General features: G+C 47.1%; 1 protein-coding gene across 1 annotated transcript in view; it reads left to right on the top strand.

Annotated features, from left to right (window-relative positions):
* MYH13 (myosin heavy chain 13) overlaps positions 1-20,601 on the top strand; it is a 72,428-nt gene extending 51,827 nt beyond the window's left edge. The window contains exons 25-41 of the mRNA XM_032140036.1: positions 207-352; positions 458-548; positions 1,511-1,900; positions 4,677-4,803; positions 4,886-5,004; positions 7,388-7,584; positions 7,987-8,170; positions 8,667-8,832; positions 9,823-9,947; positions 11,222-11,530; positions 11,615-11,818; positions 14,443-14,568; positions 14,878-15,048; positions 17,970-18,074; positions 18,177-18,272; positions 19,764-19,898; positions 20,501-20,601. Of these exons, the coding sequence (XP_031995927.1) occupies positions 207-352; positions 458-548; positions 1,511-1,900; positions 4,677-4,803; positions 4,886-5,004; positions 7,388-7,584; positions 7,987-8,170; positions 8,667-8,832; positions 9,823-9,947; positions 11,222-11,530; positions 11,615-11,818; positions 14,443-14,568; positions 14,878-15,048; positions 17,970-18,074; positions 18,177-18,272; positions 19,764-19,898; positions 20,501-20,515 (2,706 nt within the window). The 3' untranslated portion in view covers positions 20,516-20,601. The remainder of the gene's footprint in view (positions 1-206; positions 353-457; positions 549-1,510; positions 1,901-4,676; positions 4,804-4,885; positions 5,005-7,387; positions 7,585-7,986; positions 8,171-8,666; positions 8,833-9,822; positions 9,948-11,221; positions 11,531-11,614; positions 11,819-14,442; positions 14,569-14,877; positions 15,049-17,969; positions 18,075-18,176; positions 18,273-19,763; positions 19,899-20,500) is intronic.
* The last annotated feature ends 494 nt before the right edge of the window (positions 20,602-21,095 follow it).

Below are 21,095 nucleotides of genomic sequence, written 5' to 3'. Positions count from 1 at the left end.
CCAGCCCCACCCTGGGCAGACTTTTCTGGAAGACAGAAGAGAGGGGAGTTAGGGGCAAGACTTGCTTCCTCCTGGCGCCAGAGGCTTGCAGCCAGCACCCTACAGGAGCCCCAGGAAGCCCCAGGCCACATGTATGACTGCACTGGATAAAAGGGGCAAACACTTCCCCAGCAGGGGCTTAATTTTCTACCTGTGTGTCTTCTCAGCTTGAGGGTTCCTTAGAGCAGGAGAAGAAACTGCGGGCGGACCTGGAAAGGGCGAAGAGGAAGCTGGAAGGAGATCTGAAAATGTCCCAGGAATCCATTATGGATCTAGAAAATGACAAGCAGCAAATAGAAGAGAAATTGAAAAAGTAGATATTTCTTTTACCACCTCTGTGTCTCAGCCTAAAAGCCAACTTTCACCCCCTCCAAGAGGCTTGTATTTCATGTTCTTTATTTTTTTCATCTATTTGCAGGAAGGAGTTTGAACTCACTCAGTTGCAAGCCAAAATAGATGACGAACAAGTCCACAGTTTGCAGTTTCAAAAGAAGATTAAAGAACTGCAGGTAAAAGCATCAAAACCTTCCTAATCATGACAATCCCTTTGCAAGAGCGCCCCTCCTCACTCCTTCCCCCTTGTTTCTTTAGCTGCTTCTTTCCTTCCTCCTGCTAAAGCTCGAGCAGATGTCCTGTCCTTTCCTTTAGTTTTTGAAAATAATATTTTAATGTTCTAAGTAACCCATAAACATACTTCCTTGCAAAGGCTCAAAATAGGCCCAGTAAAGCTAAATATTATTGATAAGGGTGCTTTGATCACCATCCCTAAGCCCAGTGCCCTCCCCGTCTTCTCAGAATTAATTGCCAATTTCAGTGGGATGTGCATGTTTCTGCCTCTTTTGCTATGTGTTTTTGTACACATTTAAGACCCCCAAAAAATATATAGTACACATGCAGAAAAGGTTCTTGTTTCTTTATATTCTTAGCATCACACTGAGAGTATCACTCTGCAACTTGCTCCTTTCTTTTGGCAACATGATCTGCAGAGCTATCCATGATAGACGTGGATTGGTGTCCACCTGCTCCATAGACTTCTAGAACAAGTCTCCATCACAATCGATTTGTGCATTCTCTTATCCATGGACACTTAGGTTGTTTCCAAGTTTTTTTTACCAATTTAATGTTATAATTTTTTTTTTTTTTTTGAGACCAAGTCTTGCTCTGTCACCAGGCTGGAGCAGTGGTGCAATCTCAGCTCACTGCAGCCTCCACCTCCCAGATTCAAGCTATTCTCCTGCCTCAGCCTCCCGAGTAGCTGGGACTACAGGCGCCCGCCACCACACCCAGCTAATTTTTGTAATTTTAGTAGAGGCGGAGTTTCACCATGTTGGCCAGGCTGGTTTCAAACTCCTGACCTCAAATGACCCAGCCACCTCGTGCTGCCTACCCACAATTCCTCGACACCCAGCCCCTCTCAAAGGGGGCTGCCCCCTCCTCCACAATAACATTCCTGATAGAGTAATCCTTTCAGGCTCGCATAGAAGAGCTGGAGGAGGAAATTGAAGCGGAACACACGCTCAGAGCCAAGATTGAGAAGCAGCGCGCAGATCTGGCCAGGGAACTGGAGGAGATCAGCGAGAGGCTGGAAGAAGCCAGTGGGGCCACTTCAGCCCAGATTGAGATGAACAAGAAGCGGGAGGCTGAGTTCCAGAAAATGCGCAGGGACCTGGAGGAGGCCACCCTGCAGCACGAAGCCACGGCGGCCACCCTGAGGAAGAAGCACGCAGATAGCGTGGCCGAGCTTGGGGAGCAGATTGACAACCTGCAGCGAGTGAAGCAGAAGCTGGAGAAGGAGAAGAGCGAGCTGAAGATGGAGATCGACGACATGGCCAGCAACATCGAGGCTCTCTCCAAGTCAAAGGTACCCGGCTGACCCTTCTGATCTTGGAGAATGCAAGGCAGCTGGTGGCCACCTGCCCCTGGGCACGTGTAATTTGATGCCTCCAAACCACTGCATGTTCTACACTGAAACCCTCTTCCCTATTTCTGCCTGTTTCCAGTTCCTCAAATTCACTCAACGTCCTTTGTCTTATCCATTTGGGCTTCTGTAACAAAATATTTTAGACTGGGTAACTCATAAACGACAGAAATTTATCCCTCACAATTTTGGAGGCTGGGAAGTCCAAGATCAAAGTGCCAGCAAATTTGGTGTCTGTCGAAGGTCTGTTCCTCACAGATGGTGCCTTCTCATTGCATCCTCATGTGGTAGAAGGGGTGAACAAGTTCTCTCAGGCCTCTATTATAAGAACACTAATCCCATTCATAAGGGCTCCACCCCCATGACCTTATCACCTCCCAAAAGCCCCATCCCCCAACACCACTGGACTAGAAATTATGAATTTTGGGGGGCCACAAACTTTCAGACCAAAGCATCAAGATCACTTGATTCAAGCACAACTGGATGATCTGGCACCACTGCTTCACTCTTGTTCCCCAGGCTGGATTGCAGTGGTGCCATCTCAGCTCACTGCAACCTCTACCTCCCAGGTTCAAGCGATTCTCCTGCCTCAGCTTCCCAAGTAGCTGGGATTACAGGCACACGCCACCAGGCCCGGCTAATTTTTGTGTTTTTGGTAGAGATGGGATTTCACCATGTTGGCCAGGCTGGTCTTGAATTCCTGGCCTCAGGTGATCCACCCAACTCGGCCTCCCAAAGTGCTGGGATTACAGGCATGAGCCACTGTGCCTGGCTGATTGGGGCTCTTTAAGAAAAACGTATACAAACTTATGAAAATTAGGCATGAAAGTTAATATTTATAATGAGACAAAAAAGTCGCAGGTTACCTTGAAGACTCAAGTTCTTTTCTCCTGAGGCCTCTTTGGGCCATTTGCCAGAAATGCCTTCTAGAATATTCTGCTTGTGATGGCTCCTTTTCCGTCGAACCTTCTGCAGCTCCCAGACTCTCTGTGGCCCATGCAAATGCGGGCCCTGAAGCTTATTTCACAAGCTTCATAGTGAACCCACTATGCATAGTGAACCTCTGTGCATGACCTCAAAGCAAAGAATTCCTCGTGGAGCATGTGTGCTCCTCGATTTAACACCTGCCCTCCTTGCAGGGTGCTCTGAGCTGTACTAGGAGCTGTTTGGCTGGGCTGGAAGAAGCAGTGGTGACCCTAGAAGTGGGGCTGTGGGCCTCTCACCGAGGGTTTCCCGTAAGGTCGGGGCATCTGTCCAGAAAAGGAAGGGAGATATGGATCAGAGAACTAGAGTGGTCTCTCCAGCGCCCCCTGCTGCCAGTGTTTAGGGTCTGCGTCCACACAGCCCTGTGCCTCCTTGATTGCTTCTTCACTCCCCGACTGCAGCCTCTGGCTGCAGCTGACGACTCCTTTTCTCTTTCTTTCCTGCTTTCCAATGTGTTTGCCCTTTTTCCCTTTCTTAGTTTTCTTTCTTCCTCTAAGAACTTGGTTCTGTATATGTTCCCCTCCCACACCTGTCTCTCGCCCAGCCAGGCCAGCCTGCAGGGGTAGCTGGGTAGAAAGGGTCTCCAGCATCCCCCACGCACTGTGCCTATAAACAGCCCCCACTCCAGCCTCTCTATCTCCACAATTGCCGTGTGCTGCTCTCTGTTCTCAATTTTAACATCCAGGGGAAGCAGCACTTCATGTCTCTTAACGCTTTTTCAGTTGTCCCCTTTGACGGTTCTCTTTGCAAGCTGCCATCGCGTTTCAACTCTCCCTGCTTTGATTCCTGCATGTTTGCGTGTCATCTTCTCAAAGAGATCCTAAGCTCCTCCAGGACTCCCCTGGAATCAGCATCCCTGCTTCCTCCACTGCCATCTCATACTTCCCATTCTAAGGAAAAACATATGCTTTATACATTTTATTTTCTATTTTATGGAGCAGCAGGAGGCGAGAAAGGTCAACACACACAAGGGTTTTGAACAAACTTCACAAAAATACAGGCCAACTGGAAGCCAGGGGGGTGAATCCCTTCATACCGCCTGCACCATGGGGAACCTTCTGTGTTATTGAATGAAATGCTTAACACTGTCATCTGAATCTATTGCTTGCAAATATTCACGGGCTTGTATTGCTTGCAATTATTCACGAATCACTTATATTACAAGAAGATCCCAAAGATCCAGTTAAAAGTGACATCTTCCCAAAGGGCTGTTTACAAATCATTAAATACTTATCTACCTGATGTTCCAAGCGATTGGTGATTGAGCTGCATTCACAAATCTGAAATGATTATGATTTTTTTTTTGAGACGGAGTTTCGCTCTTGCCACCCAGGCTGGAGTGCAATGGCATGATCTTGGCACACTGCAACCTCCGCCTCCTGGGTTCAAGTGATTCTCCTGCCTCAGCCTCCCGAGTAGCTGGGATTACAGGCATGTGCTACCATGCCTGGCTAATTTTTGTATTTTTAGTTAAGACAGTGTTTCACCATGTTGGTCAGGCTGGTCTCAAACTCCTGACGTCAGGTGATCCACCTGCCTCGGCCTCCCAAAGTGCTGGGATTATAGGCATGAGCCACTGTGCCTGGCCGATTATGATTTTTTTGAAACTAACCTATTTTTGTTCTGTACTTTTTATTTTACCTGACAAGAAACTAAACGATCACACTGTTCAGTTCAATGCTGGGCACTAGGAATCCATTTCTTCCCATTCATGTTGACTTTCTGTTTGTTAAAGAGTAACATAGAAAGAACGTGCCGGACGGTAGAAGATCAATTTAGTGAAATCAAGGCCAAGGATGAGCAACAGACACAGTTGATCCATGATCTGAACATGCAGAAAGCAAGACTGCAGACCCAAAATGGTGAGAATGGGCAGGGCTCTGGGGTCCAGCCGGGCCATGGGTGGTCGGTAACACTGACGTGGGGGCCACATCTGTTTGGTAGGGGAGCTGAGCCACCAAGTGGAAGAGAAGGAGTCTCTGATTTCACAGCTGACCAAAAGCAAGCAGGCCCTCACCCAGCAGCTGGAGGAGCTTAAGAGGCAAATGGAAGAAGAAACCAAGGTAAAGATATAGAGTCAGATTGAACCTGAGAAGCCAGGCCGTATGACCACTTCACCCGTGAAGCTGGTCGGAGCAGTGCTACATCAAGAAATCTGCTGCAGCTGGGCGCGGTGACTCACGCTTATAATCCCAGCACTTTGGGAGGCCAAGGCAGGTGGATCACGAGGTCAGGAGTTCAAGACCAGCCTGGCCAAGACAGTGAAACCCCGTCTCTACTAAAAATACAAAAAAAATTAGCTGGGTGTACTGGCAGGTGCCTGTAATCCCAGCTACTCAGGAGGCTGAGGCAGAGAATTCCTTGAACCTGGGGGGCGGAGGTTGCAGTGAGCTGAGATCACGCCACTGCACTCCAGCCTGAAAGACAGAGCGAGACTCCATTAAAGAAAAAAAAAGAAAAAAAGAACCTGTTGCTTCTCCTATCTGCCTTGCCACATGGTGGGAACCTGTCCTTTAAGGTTAAAGGACCTTGGCACTGGATCTCCTTCTTCAGGGATAGAAAACCACACCCATGGTGGTCCATCCCTGGGCTCCTCCGTCCCCCACAGGGTGGTCTGAGAAACTCCCCTCTCCAGCCAGGGCATCTCCCCTCCATCACTGCACACACTTGACCATTCTGCCCAGCAATCCATCCCGGCCACTTGAAATCCCGCTCCTCTTTCTTCTTCATTATTCCTGGTGTGTCACCTCCTATACCACCCGATTTTAAGCTCCCCTTCTCCAAGAAGGCTCCATGGTTTTGGGAGCACCCTCGAGACAGTTGCATAAACATGAACATCATCATCTTCTTGATTTCAATGTCTAGATATTGTGTTTATAATACATGTCTCCCCACAGATCTATAAACTCATGGAGGGCAAGAATAGTTTGTCCCCACTGTACCTACTGTGCCCAGTAGAACAGTGCACACAGTAGGTGCTTGGTTCTGCCAACTCATATTCAAGTATCAGAATAGGGGAACAAGAGTCCAAAAAACTGCATGAATGGAATTCCGAGGTTGCTGGACACTGGCTAAGACTTATAGGGCAATCTTTTGGAATTTTCCCAAGCTCCTTTTTCTTCTGAAAAAGGACAAGCACCATATTTGTCTCCCGTCTTTCTGTTCTATGGTAAAGATCTTTGGTAGATGAGGGGAAGGGGGAAGTGGTGAGAACCCAAGCCTGAACAAGTACTGAGAAGGGCCACTGCAGGAGTGGGCTGTCCTTTGGCCAGGATACGGCAACAGCTGAGTTTTCCTTCTTAGGCAAAGTTTGTCATTTATTGCCTTTTTTTTTTTTTTTTTTTTTTTTTTTTTTTTTTTTTTTTTTTTTTTTTTTTTTTTGAGATGGAGTTTCACCCTTGTCGCCCAGGCTGGAGTGCAATGGCGCGATCTTGGCTCACCACAACCTCTGCCTCCTGGGTTCAAGCGATTCTCCTGCCTCAGCCTCCCAAGTAGCTGGCATTACAGGCATGTGCCACTATGCCTGGCTAATTTTGTATTTTTAGTAGTGACAGGGTTTCTCCATGTTGATCAGGCTGGTCTCAAACTCCCGACCTCAGGTGATCCACCCATCTCGGCCTCCCAAACTGCTGGGATTACAAGCATGAGCCACCACGCCTGGCCTATTGCATTTTTAAAAAGATGAAAATGTACAAATTACTGAAGTAGGCTGACAGAACTCTCTCTTTGATGGTGGCACCAGAGGGCGTCTGTGGCCATTACAGTCAGAGCTAAACTGTTGCCCTTACATCCCTCCACATGGGAGGGAGTGAGGGACGGAGGCCTCTAGGCATGTCTTCTCTGCCTAGGAGGAGGAAGTCGGGCCATGGAAACAGTGAAGCTCACATCAGTAATCCCCAGTGTGGGGATATAGCCTACTGGTGACATCAAAAGATGCTTTCAGGCTTTTCCTGGTCACAGCATTCCATACCATTGCATCAAGTAGTGAGAAAATTATTCCCTTTTTAATTGTTCCAATCCATCTGATTATATCAAAGAAAAGGCCTCAGTGTGAACCATACTTCCTTAGCATTTGCTTATTTACCCTATTAAGAAATAGAGGGTAGACCCCAGCCATGGAGTCCCAGCAGGCAATAGTACCTAGCTAGACATGATAACGTTGCTTTATTTCCATTGCACTTATGGTTACCTTCTGTTTATGGCAAATGTCAATGGTTTTCCACTTACTGTCCTGTCACAGTTTACTCTTTTGTTAAATATATTTAAATATAATTAAGGAGTCCACTTGAAAAAAAATTAAATAAACCAGGTGATATGCTGATAGGGCAAAATTGGCGAAGACAGCATAGGGATAATTCAAGGTGGGGAAAAGCGATTTAAATGAAAATACCTGAACTTGGAAAAGGGTCAGATGTTTTTGCAATATGTCACCGCTGTCATTCCCAGGCCAAGAATGCCCTGGCACACGCCCTGCAGTCCTCCCGCCACGACTGTGACCTGCTGCGGGAACAGTATGAGGAGGAGCAGGAAGCCAAGGCCGAGCTGCAGAGGGCGCTGTCCAAGGCCAACACTGAGGTTGCCCAGTGGAGGACCAAATACGAGACGGACGCCATCCAGCGCACAGAGGAGCTAGAGGAGGCCAAGTAGGGGTTCCAGGGTGGCAATAGCAGAGGGGGCCCGAGGACACAAGCCAAGGGACCAGGAGTCTTCATATCTTGAGAGGTTCTCTCTTTCCTGCCCATGCCTTTGTGGTTTCTGAAACATTCAGATTGTACCCCCCACCCTCTGGGGTCTCCCTGTCCTTCTTCTCAGGAACTGTCCATTCCACCTAGCTCCCTGGGGGTGCTCCTTAGGGAACTGCTTTGCCACCAAGCATTTTAAGAATCTCTCGGTGACACTTGGATCCTCTCCACTCACCAAATCCTAGGTCTTGGTCTCATCTAACACGAGTCCCTTCCATGCTATTCATTTCTCTTCCCATCTGACAGTTACCTTCTGAAATATTCCACCTTTGCCAAGGGGGAAAAAAAATCTGGTTTTCCTAGGAAAAAACTGGCTCAGAGGCTGCAGGAAGCAGAGGAGAACACGGAGACGGCGAACTCCAAGTGCGCATCCTTAGAAAAAACCAAGCAGAGGCTGCAGGGAGAGGTGGACGATCTGATGCGGGATCTGGAGCGCTCCCACACCGCCAGTGCCACCCTGGACAAGAAGCAGAGGAACTTCGACAAGGTCCTTCCCCAGCCGCTTTCTTTGTGAAGATGGCATGAGGATAATTCAAGTTGGGGAAATGCTATTTACATGAAAATACCTGAATTTGGAAAAGGGTCAAATGTTTTGCAGTGGCAGTGGTGAAAACAGCAGTTTCATGCTTAGATGTGTGAGATACCTACACATCCTAGAAGGCCCCCAGTTGGACCATCATTTCCCAGTTTGGGGGACTTGAGGTGTCTCTTGACTACTGTGACAGTCCCTCCAAAGGCAATTTTATTTTTAGTGAAAGCTAATTCAGTTCCACTGAGATCGTAATGTCTGTGAGAATGCAGCAGAGGGTCTGCAGGAATATCACAGTTTGTGGTCCCTGATCTAGAACAGTGCTCCTCCTCTTTCTTCAGTCCCTAAGGATGGAAGGGCAAAATGTTGGCGTTACTGACAGCCCTTGTTTGCATGAACTCTTCTGAGTCACCCCTGCTTTCTGCTTCTCCCATGTCCCCTTGTCATCTCCCAGGTCCTTGCAGAGTGGAAGCAAAAGCTGGACGAAAGCCAGGCTGAGTTAGAGGCTGCTCAGAAGGAGTCCAGGTCACTCAGCACTGAACTCTTCAAGATGAGGAACGCCTACGAGGAGGTGGTGGACCAGTTAGAGACACTGAGGCGAGAGAACAAAAATCTGCAAGGTGAGCTCTCTCCACCACCGGTGGGTGCTACATCCCCCTCTCCTCCTGCCAACCCCTTCCCCATTTGGCCACAGCCATCTCCAGACGCCTCCTTCCAACTGCCCCACACGATCCTCACCCATCATGCCTCACATTGACTCAGTTTGCCCCAAGGCCTAAACCTTTTTAATGTAAGGCATGGCAGCAGCGAAGTCTCATTTTTGAGAACTGAAGGCACAGTGGGTTGCTGAGCCCACTGCTCTGTTAGAGTAGACCCTTCGGTGATTCTGTCTCTAAGTGGCTTTGTATTCTAGCACATGCCACTGAATCCCTTAGGACCTCAGACTTCTGATCTACAAAATCAGAAGACCACACCCAACACTTTCCAAAGCCCCTTCTGGTTCTGCAGACTATGATTCTATGCATTTTCCACGCAATTGTTTTATCCGGTCTTCTCTATGACCATTTTGTATACTGTACTTTTTTTTGTTTGTTTGTTTTTTTGAGACGGGGTCTCGCTCTGTCGCCCAGGCTGGAGTGCAGTGGCGCAATCTCGGCTCACTGCAAGCTCCGCCTCTCGGGTTCACGCCATTCTCCTGCCTCAGCCTCTCTGAGTAGCTGGGACTACAGGCGCCCGCCACCACGCCCGGCTAATTTTTTGTATTTTTAGTAGAGACGGGGTTTCACCGTGGTCTCGATCTCCTGACCTCGTGATCCGCCCGCCTCGGCCTCCCAAAGTGCTGGGATTACAAGCGTGAGCCACCGCGCCCGGCCCTGTATACTGTACTTTTGAAGTTTTAAGTTTCTATTCTTTACTTGTGGTTCCTGTCTGCCTAGTGCAGGTGAGGCAACACATCCCTGTCTTGCCAACACCTCATCTGAACAGCTGCCCTGTATTCTGTCCTGTATAAATGTCATGAATGAATCGCCCATCCCTCAATTGCCTGGCAAATGCCTATACTATAAACTGGAGCCTGTTGAAACAGCCTAAATCAAGCCTGTCCTTTGCAGAAGAGATTTCCGACTTAACTGAGCAGATTGCAGAAACTGGCAAGAATCTTCAGGAAGTGGAAAAGACCAAGAAGCTAGTGGAGCAGGAAAAGTCAGATCTGCAGGTCGCCTTAGAAGAAGTGGAGGTAAGTGTCTGGGATAGGACATTCGGAAATTCAGGAGGACAGGGAACTGAAAGAGGCTGCCCTTCACCACCCCATGGGGCCCTTCCTGCCAGGAGGCCCTGAGTCTCCACTGGGAGTTCATTCAGCCATCCCAGGGGCTGAAACATCCACTGGCTGCTACTTTATCTCCTGGGTGTCCTCTGGCACAGTTCCCCTTTGAAAATAAATAAATGTGTTCATTAATGTTCTTCAATGTCTTCCTCTCAGGAAGCAGAAAATCAATCACATTACATCCTGAGAGCAGTGCAGAATCTCTCAGTTATGTTTAACATAGAGGCACAGACAATCATCTTTGGCTATCAAGAATCCTGTATAATCAAAACACACCCAGTCTCCTGATGCAGTAATCGGTGGTGGCCAGGATGACTGGTGGTTTCTAGGGAAATACGAACCAACACAGGATAACAGCAGAGCAGTTGCCCTGTCATTTTAGAGAATAGATTGACTCCTGATTTATGGTCACTATTAAAAGAGATACCATCAATAAAATTTTCACCAATTAAGAAAGATACTCTATCTCAAGTCATAAGATAATTTGTTCATGAGCAATGCAAAGTTTTAGTCCCAGTTTCATCACTATTAGGGATATTTGGGAGCAAGCCAAATACTCAGACCTCTCTGAATATTGTTCTCTTCATCTATAAAATGGGTATAAGAATACCTATTTACAGCCAGGTGTGGTGGCTTACAACTGTAATCCTAGTATTTTGGGAGGCTGAGGCAGGCAGATCACCTGGAAGGTCAGGAGTTCAAGACCAGCCTAGGCAACATGGTGAAACCCTGTCTTTACCAAAAATACAAAAATTAGCCAGGCACAGTGGCGGGCACCTGTAATCCCAACTACTCGGGAGACTGAGGCAGGAGAATCGCTTCAACCCAGGGGGTGGAGGTTGCAGTGAGCCGAGATTGTGCCACTGCACTCCAGCCTGGGCAACAGAGCGAGACTCTGTCAAAAAAAAAAAAAAAAAAAAAAAGCCCTATTTGGGCTGGGCACCATGGCTCACACCTGCAATCCCAACACTTTAGGAGGCCAAGGAGGGAGGATCACCTGAGCCCAGGAGTTCAGGACCAGCCTGAGCAACATAGACAGACCCTGTCTCTACCAAAAAAAAAAAAAAATTAAATCTAATTCTTTTTAAAAAAAAGAATACCCATTTGATCGTATGGGGATGAAAATACCCATTCAGGAAGGTGGCTGTCCACGGCACTCTCAATCACTCCTTTGCTTTCATCAGGGTTCCTTGGAACACGAGGAGAGCAAGATCTTGCGCGTGCAGCTAGAGCTGAGCCAGGTGAAATCCGAGCTAGACCGCAAGGTCATTGAGAAGGATGAAGAAATCGAGCAGCTAAAAAGAAACAGCCAGCGGGCAGCAGAGGCCCTGCAGAGCGTGCTGGATGCTGAAATCCGCAGCCGGAACGACGCCCTGAGGCTAAAGAAGAAGATGGAGGGAGATCTCAATGAGATGGAGATTCAGCTGGGCCACTCCAACCGCCAGGTGGCAGAAACCCAGAAGCACCTGCGCACGGTCCAGGGCCAGCTCAAGGTGAGCACGGTGGCCGCCTCTGCGTACCTGGACGGGCCCCAGCCTGCCAGGCGGCTCTGGCCTCACTCCGGGTCTCCCCTGCAGGACTCCCAGCTGCACCTGGACGACGCCCTGAGGAGTAACGAGGACCTCAAGGAGCAGCTGGCCATCGTGGAGCGCAGGAATGGCCTCCTGCTGGAGGAGCTGGAGGAAATGAAGGTGGCCCTGGAGCAGACGGAGCGGACCCGCAGGCTGTCAGAGCAGGAGCTGCTGGACGCCAGCGACCGCGTGCAGCTCCTGCACTCCCAGGTGCGTCGGCCCTCACTCCTCCGCTGAAGGTCCACCCTGGGGCAGTTAACGCCTCCTGCACCCCCAGCTGCTTCCGCTATCCCTCCGCTCAGGGCCCACGCCGTGGGAAGGAGCACCCGGTTTCTCCCAGACTAGTGGTCAAGACCAATTTTCTTTAAGCTTGCTTCTTGGAATAACTGACTCTTGATTGACAGATTTCTGAGCTTTCGCTCATCCAAACATTAAACATCTTGCACGTTGTGGGGAAATTGAGCAACGAAGGAAGGATTAATTATTGCGTAAGGCACCTGCAAGTAGTATTTAAGTGGAAACCTTAGAATATTAAGATTTTATTTCAAAATAATTATTTTTGACCCGGCTCAGTGCCACACCTATAATCCCAGCACTTTGGGAGGCCAAGGTGGGAGGTTCGCTTTAGCCCAGGAGTTGAGGCTGCAATGAACTATGATCATGCCACTGCACTCCAGCCTGGGTAACAGAGGGAGACCCTGCCAAAAAACAAACAAATCAACAACAACAACAACAACAAAACACAAAATAATTATTTTTATAAAAGATTTTAAAACTCCTTTCTTTAGAATGACAAATTAGCCTGGTAATCACATGAGCAAGTCACAGAAAGCTGTAACCACCAACACAGCTCAGTTTTTGTTTCAGCAAAATGAATTTTGCTTTAACTTGTTCCTGCTTGTGGTGCATACTACAGAATGAAATTACAGGGATTCTGCATCTTCAGAGCTGCTTCTCTTCCCTGTTCTGACTTCAGGATCTGGACCTACCTCAATTGCTTTTGCTGCTTGTTCTTTTGTTTCAAATTCCACAAACGCAAATCCCTTTGGATCTCCAGTAGACTTATAATGTGGTATACTTATATAAACAACATTGTCACATTTCCCAAAGACTCTTTCAATCCAACTGTGATTAACATTTTTGGGAAGTAACTCCTATTATTAATTAAAAGCAATATTAGAGTTTTTCACAATCGGAATGTCAATACATTTTTAACTTAAAAAAAACTCCTTTGTTTAAAAAAATAGAAAAAACAAGCAAATACATGGAAGAAAAAAGTCAAGCATATTATTAACATTCTGGGGTCTCTCATTCTTAGGCCCCTTGTGAATTATATAAATATTATATTTTTGCCTCTAATCCCAGGACTTTGGGATTGTTCGATCTCAGGAGTTTGAGACCCGCATGGGCAACATGGCAAAACCCCGTCTCTACAAAAACAAAAAAGTTTTAATTAAAAATAAATACATATTATAGTAAAAATATGAGCACTCTTTTGCAACCTCTGTTTTTATTTAACAATCATGAACATATTTTGACATCTTTTTTTTTTTTTTTTTTTTTTTGAGACAGAATCTCGTTTTGTCGCCAGGCTGGAGTGCAGTGGTACGATCTCGGTTCCCTGCAATCTCCGCCTCCTGGGTTCAAGCGATTCTCCTGCCTCAGCCTCCTGAGTTGCTGGGATTACAGGTGCACGTCACCACACCCAGCTAATTTTTGTATTTTTGTAGAGACGGGGTTTCACCATGTTGGCCAGGATTGTCTCCATCTCCTGGCTTCAGGTGATCCGCCCGCCTCAGCCTCCCAAAGTGCTGAGATTACAGGCATGAGCCACTGTGCCCAACCTCGACATCTTTAAATAGTCTTCTATATGATTTTTAATGACAGAAAAATAGGCTGTTCTACTTGTATATTATAGTACTTTCATTTAATCAGTCCTCCGTGGTTATTTTAGATTGTTCTCAATAAAAATTTTACTTTTAGAAAGACTGTTTTGATGAACTTCTTCATAACTAAATTTTCATATACTTCCATGATTACTATCATCTTAATATTTCTAGAAGTAAATAAATTTCTAAAAATGAAATTTCAGGGTCCAAACAGCAAAGATATTTGTAATATATTATAAATTGTTCTTTAACAAGGTTGTCCCAATTTTTATTTCCACTGGGGAAATGTGTGAGAGTTCTCTTCTATAAATTCTCAAATATTCTAGCTCTTATTTTAAAAATCTTCACCAATTTTATTGCTGAAACATACCTCACTGAGTTTTTAGTATTTTTTTTTATTGCTAATGAGGTGGAACATTTTATCACATTTGTTGGCCGTTTGAATTTCCTCTAGTATGTTTTACCCATTTGTAGTTTTTGCCCTTTTTTTGGTTGATTTGCCTTATCTATATGTTAAGAAAGGGAATATTTTCTTCTATAATATACATTGCAAATGTTTTCCAGTTTGTCATCACCCTTACAATTCTATTTATGGCATATTTTGATTATTTGAATTATTTTTCATTTTATATAGTATGTCTATCATCATTTCCTTGTTCCAACACTTTTTACTGAATAATCTATCCATCCTCAAATATTTGAAATTCTACTTTTATCATTTACTCAATTCTTTGATGTACAATTCTTGGGTCTGTTTCAGGACTTTCTGTTCAGTTAAGAATAAAGAAAGAATGTACAGTACTGTACCCAGCAGGTCACCCACGTGAAAAATAAGAAATGGAACAGGATCACAATTTACTTCCTTCCTCAGCCAACCCTCTCCCTTCCAATTTTTTTAAGCGCCCCAATAGAACCCACAGCCCTGATATCTAATTCTTCTTATAGAACACGAGCCTGATAAATACCAAGAAAAAACTGGAGGCTGACATAGCTCAGTGCCAGGCAGAGATGGAGAACTCGATCCAGGAGTCCAGGAACGCAGAGGAGAAGGCCAAGAAGGCCATCACGGATGTGAGCTCTGTTCTTCCTTTTCAGAGATGGGGTTTGGAACTGAGAAAGGGGGGCCGCTGAGCCAGGGCGTGGCAAGTATGTTTCATCTCTTATGACAACAATCTGTTAGTGGTGGCTTCCCAGACAGATGTAATGAGGTACAGTCTCAGCAGTGGCAAAGTGGGAGGGGAGGCTGTGGGGAATCAGCAATGACTGGCCCCAGTCAGACAGGGGAGGCTCAGCACCATGATCCCAGCCTTCGCCTCTTCTGCAAGCTCTGGGTAGGGATGGGCGGACAGGGCCTCTGATGTGTCCTGTGAATTTAACCAGGCTGCCATGATGGCTGAGGAGCTAAAGAAGGAACAGGACACCAGCGCCCACCTGGAGCGGATGAAGAAGAACCTGGAGCAGACGGTGAAGGACCTGCAGCACCGTCTAGATGAGGCTGAGCAGCTGGCGCTGAAGGGCGGGAAGAAGCAGATCCAGAAACTGGAGAACCGGGTAGAGTTTTTGAGAGGACTTTTACTCTGAAAGTGACAGCCTCGGACAGAACCACAGTCCAGAACTGAGATGGTGGGAAAAGGCCACTGAATGAATAGATTGCAAATTCAGTTTCAGGACTGCTTGAAGAATTCCCTGTGAGCCTCATTTCTCACCTCTTTCTGTTTCACCTGTTCCTATGCCCCAACACACACACACACACATACACACACATCTATTTTGGTATGCTCACACCTCAGTAAATGTAATATAATGATGTGTGTTAATGTTCACATTCCATTTGCTAGGTAGATTCAGATGCACACACATACATGGAAAAAGCTATTAACATATACTTTACCGTCATAAAATTACTCATTTTGATGCATTTACATTTTGGACCAAGCTTCACTTTGATCAACACGGCCCATCCTACATAAAATCTGCGGTTTCCGTTTTCTCCCAATCTCAGGTTTCCTTCCCTCCCCAGCTTTTCTCATCTGTCAGTGCAGGCTGCAATTCTGGCACAGGTATGTCTCTTGCTGCAGCCCCAAAAGAGGGCAATCGGGGCTTCTTCTTTTGGGTTGATGCACCAGAAAAGTTCAACCCCCCGACACCTGGACATCCTGCTCTTTCTTTATCTGGGAGCATATCCTGCAGTTATTGTTCAGTTTCTTTGCTGACTGTTCCCTTTGTTTCCTGTCTCCCTTGCTTTTCCTTTTAGACCCATGTGGTTTATTTCGATCATTTTAAAATGGGCTGTACTAGCAGTTGACATTTTGGAGGAGGGCTCTGCGGAGGAGGCTGTTCCAATGTCTCTTGTCCCAGGGAGACAGGAAATGAAAGAGTGGGAGGAAAGGAGGATGAGGAGGAGGAAAAGAGAAGGAGACAACTTTTCCCAGCAGGAAAGCCTCCAAATACTGTCATTCTTTATGCAAAACACCCGATGATATCCCTGCCAGGCACAAGGTCCCATTAAATGTGAAAGGATTTTTTTCAGGGGGGTGCTAAAAACAACAAGGCCATAGACTTTTTGAATAACAAAAGTAAACACCAGGGAAGTTAGAACTTCTCCCAAAATTCTTTAATGTTCATTTTCAATTATCCCCAGTCCTATTCCATTACAATGAGTTTAGGCCTGTTCTTCTCATGGATCCCTCCTATGGGAAAAGGATTAGATCTCATGACACCTTCTGCCATACTTTGATTCCTGGGTTGGCAGGGAGCCCTCGGCCACCCTCCCCCTCCCATGGTGAGGCACCTTGACTGTCCTCCCATCCCCTGCCCAGTTATGTGACTTCCATAAACCTTACAGAAGCCTAGAAAGAATTCCCAGGAAAACAAATGTTTTGTAGAACCTGATGGAGACATTTCCTGGGTCCAGGAGGTGTAGGGTGGGGAGGTTTTGGGAACAGTGGCCAGAGTAATCCCGTCCCATTGGTAGTTTTCAAGGTTGATCTAGTGAGTCTCCAAGTCGCCCCTGCTCTGCAGCCACTGAGATTCCCAGTGGAGTGGAGCATGCAGCTGGCTGCTGCCCCTCCCCAGCTTGAGTCTCTGGATTGTGGAGTTGGGACCACAGTTGGTGACTTATGTCCTCAGTGGCTGCCCTTTCCCCTCAAGACTTCAGGAAAGGCAGAAGCAACTGTGAAATTAACAACACCTGTGTAGTGCTTTGTCATTCTAACAATACTTTCACATGCTTTCATTTGATCTCCACATTTGAGGGAGGCTGGGCAGGAAATATTATCTCCATCCTAAATATACAGAAACTCATGCTCAGTGGTGGTGACTGACTTGCTTTGGGTCTATCAAGTGGGCCTGGAGAGTGCTTTGACTACTAGCCTGGCCCAGGTTCTCTTCATGATCGCTGCTGCCTTACTTGATCTGTAATCAGGGCCACCATGAACAGTTGGGCAGGTTTCACCTGCAAGGACAAGTCAGGTTAGCTTTTGCTGTGCTTGCCAAATGACCTGGCTCCACAAAAGGGGGCATCTAAGCAAAGCCTGACCCATCAGCTATGCTCTGTGCACCTGAGGCTGCCTCTGCCCAATGAAGGCATCTTATTCTCACTTGCTCAAAGCACCTGCATTGTCAATAAAATGTGGCTCCTGAGACCTAGGAGGAGACATCTTGGCAAAAATCCCACTAGGGGATCTTTTTTTTTTTTTTTTTTTACTTTAAGTTCTGGGGTACATGTGCAGAATGTGCAGGTTTGTTACATAGGTATAAACTTGCTATGTTGGTTTGCTGCAACCATCAACCCATCATTTACATTAGGTATTACTCCTAATGCTATCCCTTCCTTAGCCCCCTGCCCCCTGACAGGTCCCAGTGTGTGATGTTCCCCTTCCTGTGACCATGTGTTCTCATTGTTCAACTCCCACTTATGAGTGAGAACATGTGGTGTTTGGTTTTCTGTCCTTGTGATAGTTTGCTGAGAATGATGGTTTCCAGCTTCATCCATGTCCCTGCAGAGGACATGAACTCATCCTTTTTTATGGCTGCATAGTATTCCATGGTGTATATGTGCCATATTTTCTTTATCCAGTCTATCATTGATGGGCATTTGGGTTGGTTCCAAGACTTTGCTATTGTGAACGGTGCCTCAGTAAACATACATGTGCATGTGTCTTTATAGAATGATTTATAATCCTTTGGGTATATACCCAATAATGGGATTGCTGGGTCAAATGGTATTTCTAGTTCTACAAGCTTGAGGAATCGCCACACTGTCTTCCACAATGGTTGAACTAAGTTACACTCCCACCAATGGTGTAAAAGTGTTCCTATTTCTCCACATCGTCTCCAGCATCTGTTGTTTTCCTGACTTTTTAATGACCATTAGGGGATCTTGAGTTCACTCTAGAATGATTGGCCCATGAGTCCATGAGAGAAGTCTGGGAGAGGAGAGTTGAATTCCATGTTCCTTTCCTCCTACCCAGGTGCGGGAGCTGGAAAATGAGCTTGATGTGGAACAGAAGAGGGGAGCTGAAGCCCTGAAGGGAGCCCACAAGTACGAACGCAAAGTCAAGGAGATGACTTACCAGGTAGAGGTCCCAAAAACCTCCTCAGTGAATGCTGTATGGACCAAGCCCCATCAGAAGTGGCCATAGGTTTGCGGGCCCCTGCCATGTGTACTCTGTCTGCAGGCTGAGGAGGACCGCAAGAATATCCTCAGGCTCCAGGACCTGGTGGACAAGCTGCAGGCGAAAGTGAAGTCTTACAAGAGGCAGGCTGAGGAGGCGGTAAGCACAGGAGGTCCCCGGCAGTGCCCACAGACAGACAGTCCCTGGGGCATCCTGGGTATCCCTGCCATCCTGGTGGGTAAAGTCCCCTGAGCCTCAGGCCTGAGTTTGCATTTGCAGGCTATAAACACAGAGACACCTGCCCTCTTCCTCTCCTGGTCCATGTTAAGTCTTCCTGGCCTTCACCATCTCTGTGCCCTCTTGCCTCACCCTACTTGGCCAGCCCCCTCCATCCCCTTCATCCTGCCCACCGTGACTCACTTGACACCCCCTAAAGCATGTTAGCCTACCCTGCTAGTGTTGGATCACCCTGACTCTCTCAAACCACCCCAGCCTACCCTCAAAGCCCTTCCTGCTCCCTGACCTGACCTGAGATACCTCATCCTAATTCCCACCATCCCACCACAGCCCACCCTCCTAGGCATCTCCAGCCTTCCTCAGCCCTCCCTAACTCCCTCCACTCCATCCCATCCTTTTTGATCCACCCTTCGATCAAATAGGTGAAATCAATAAGAAAGAAATGGAATGGGCTGAAATCAGTGTTTCCCAAAGTGTCTTCTGAGGACACTGGTTCTGAGGGATGTTAATAGCAGGAAGCGGGGGCTGCCGTGGGGAGGAGCTTATTCTTTTATAGAAAAGAAATAGTTTGGGAAAATCTGAGTTAAACAAAGTTACACTGGTTGCTTTACTTCAAGGATATCTCAGATTTTGTAGATGTTGTAGAGTTTGATATGTCATCAACTCTACAAAGTGGAAGAGAGGTTCCAGAATATACCATTGCTCACACTTCATTGACTTTGGAACCTTCTTACTGTATGCAGAGCATCCCTCAGGGCTACTGCCCTGAGGACCAAAATTTAGGGGAGTCTGCCCTGGACAAATGACTGAGCTTCTCCCATTGCTCTTTTTCCTCCCTTCCCTGGAGCCTGGTTGGTTCAATCCTGACCTCAGGGAAGCAGCTTTGAACTGGTTCAATACTGAGAGCAATTCATGCACATGGGATGAGTACAGTCCCAGCAGGATCGGCAGGCTAGAGGGTGCCCAGGAGGACACCTTAGTCAGGAATCCTTGACATTCCCCCAAATAGACCAGTACAGTGGCCTGGCCTTAGACAGATGGTGCTGGGCAGAGTCACAGGACGAGGGAGACTTGGGCCATTGGTCTGTATACCTTCAGGTGCCTTGGGAGAGCTCTGGACTTAGGTCTCCCCCAAAGATCTCTATGGAACAGATACCATATAGAAGAGGTGCAAGGGAACATGTGGAGGTCCTAGAAGGGACAGTAGCACGTGCAAGGTGATGCGAGGCAGTACACATGGTCGTGAGCTGGGAGCCTTGTCCTCACACTCTGGAGAAAGCCTACCTGCCCTCTCTGTCATCAGGGAATCCAGGGCCCTGGTTGCTTAACTCCTCAGAGGCTTTCAGAGACAGGGCACCTCATAAGCAGACCGAGGGGCTCTACAGCCTCATACCCCCTCTGTCTCCTCTGCAGGAGGAGCAGGCCAACACGCAGCTGTCCAGATGCCGGAGAGTCCAGCATGAGCTAGAGGAGGCCGCGGAGAGGGCGGACATCGCTGAGTCCCAGGTCAACAAGCTGAGGGCCAAGAGCCGAGACGTGGGCAGCCAGGTAAGAGCAGGTACCTGAGATGTAGGGGCCAGCTAAGAACAGATATTGAATATGGGGGCCAGGTAAGAGTGAATGCCTGAGTGTGGGAGGCCAGATAAGGGCAGGTACCTGAGATGTGGGGACCAGGTAAGAGCAGGTACCTGAGATGTAGGGGGCCAGGTAAGAGCAAGTACCTGAGTATGGCTTCTTCCCAAGAAATCCCAAGCCCCGGGGAAGTCCCATGGACCACCCAGGGAGAGCTTAGAAGATGACTGTTGATCCTCTCCTTCCTGCTGCTGGTTGCACACTCCCAAATGCTACTGTTTTAGCAAAGACTCCTGTGGTTCCAGGCTCTGGAGAGAATGAGCAGTGAGGCATGACACTGTCATCCCTGTCTCGCCCTGTTGCTACAGATGCTGCCCATGAAGCCCCTGATTTGCAGGGCGTTTGTCCTGTCACCAGTAGCTAGATTGGTTTGCTTTTACAATGTGCAAAGGGAAACAATGCCATTCCTTAATATTCCTCTGAAGTTCCAGATTTTCCAGCTGCTTCACTTCAAGATGATGTTCAGTCTCCCATTTAGTTGACTCATTTCCTATGTACAATTATTTTTTCTCCCACAGAAGATGGAAGAATGAGGCTCACCTGATGCTCGTTGCCATGGGACACCTCCGAGAGAGTGGAGGGAAAATGTGTGAGAAATAAATTCTCCTAAATACTCGGATTCCTGGCTCTTCTGTGTTTATTATCATGGTCCATTCCTCTTCTCTGAAGCTGATATTTAGACTCTTGCTGCTCTATTGTAAATATAAAATAAGGAATGTGAAAGCGGAGGATCTTTGCTCCAAGTAGAAAACATGGAAATCCAATCCATGGCCAGGTAAATCACTAGCTTCCAGAAACATTTAAAAATAAAGACCCTGTATCACCCTACATCTCTCAGAATAGCTATTATCAGAAAGACAAAAGTGTTGGTGAGGACGTGGAGAAAAGGGAACCCTTGTGCACTGTTGGTGGGAATGCAGATTGGTACAACCTAATAGCAGTTTTTCAAAAACTTAAAAATGGAACTACCATATGATCCAGCCATCCCACTACTGGGCATATATCCAAAGGAAATTGAATCAGGATCCTGAAGAGATATCTACACTTCCATGCTTATTGCATCACTGTTCACAATAGCCACAATGTGGAAACAAACTAAATGTCTATCAATGG

Source organism: Hylobates moloch, unplaced genomic scaffold (assembly GCF_009828535.3).
Source record: "Hylobates moloch isolate HMO894 unplaced genomic scaffold, HMol_V3 SCAFFOLD_19, whole genome shotgun sequence".
NCBI lineage: Eukaryota > Metazoa > Chordata > Mammalia > Primates > Hylobatidae > Hylobates > Hylobates moloch.
Note: the sequence above shows the minus strand (reverse complement) of the source record. Positions and strands in the feature narration are given on the sequence as shown.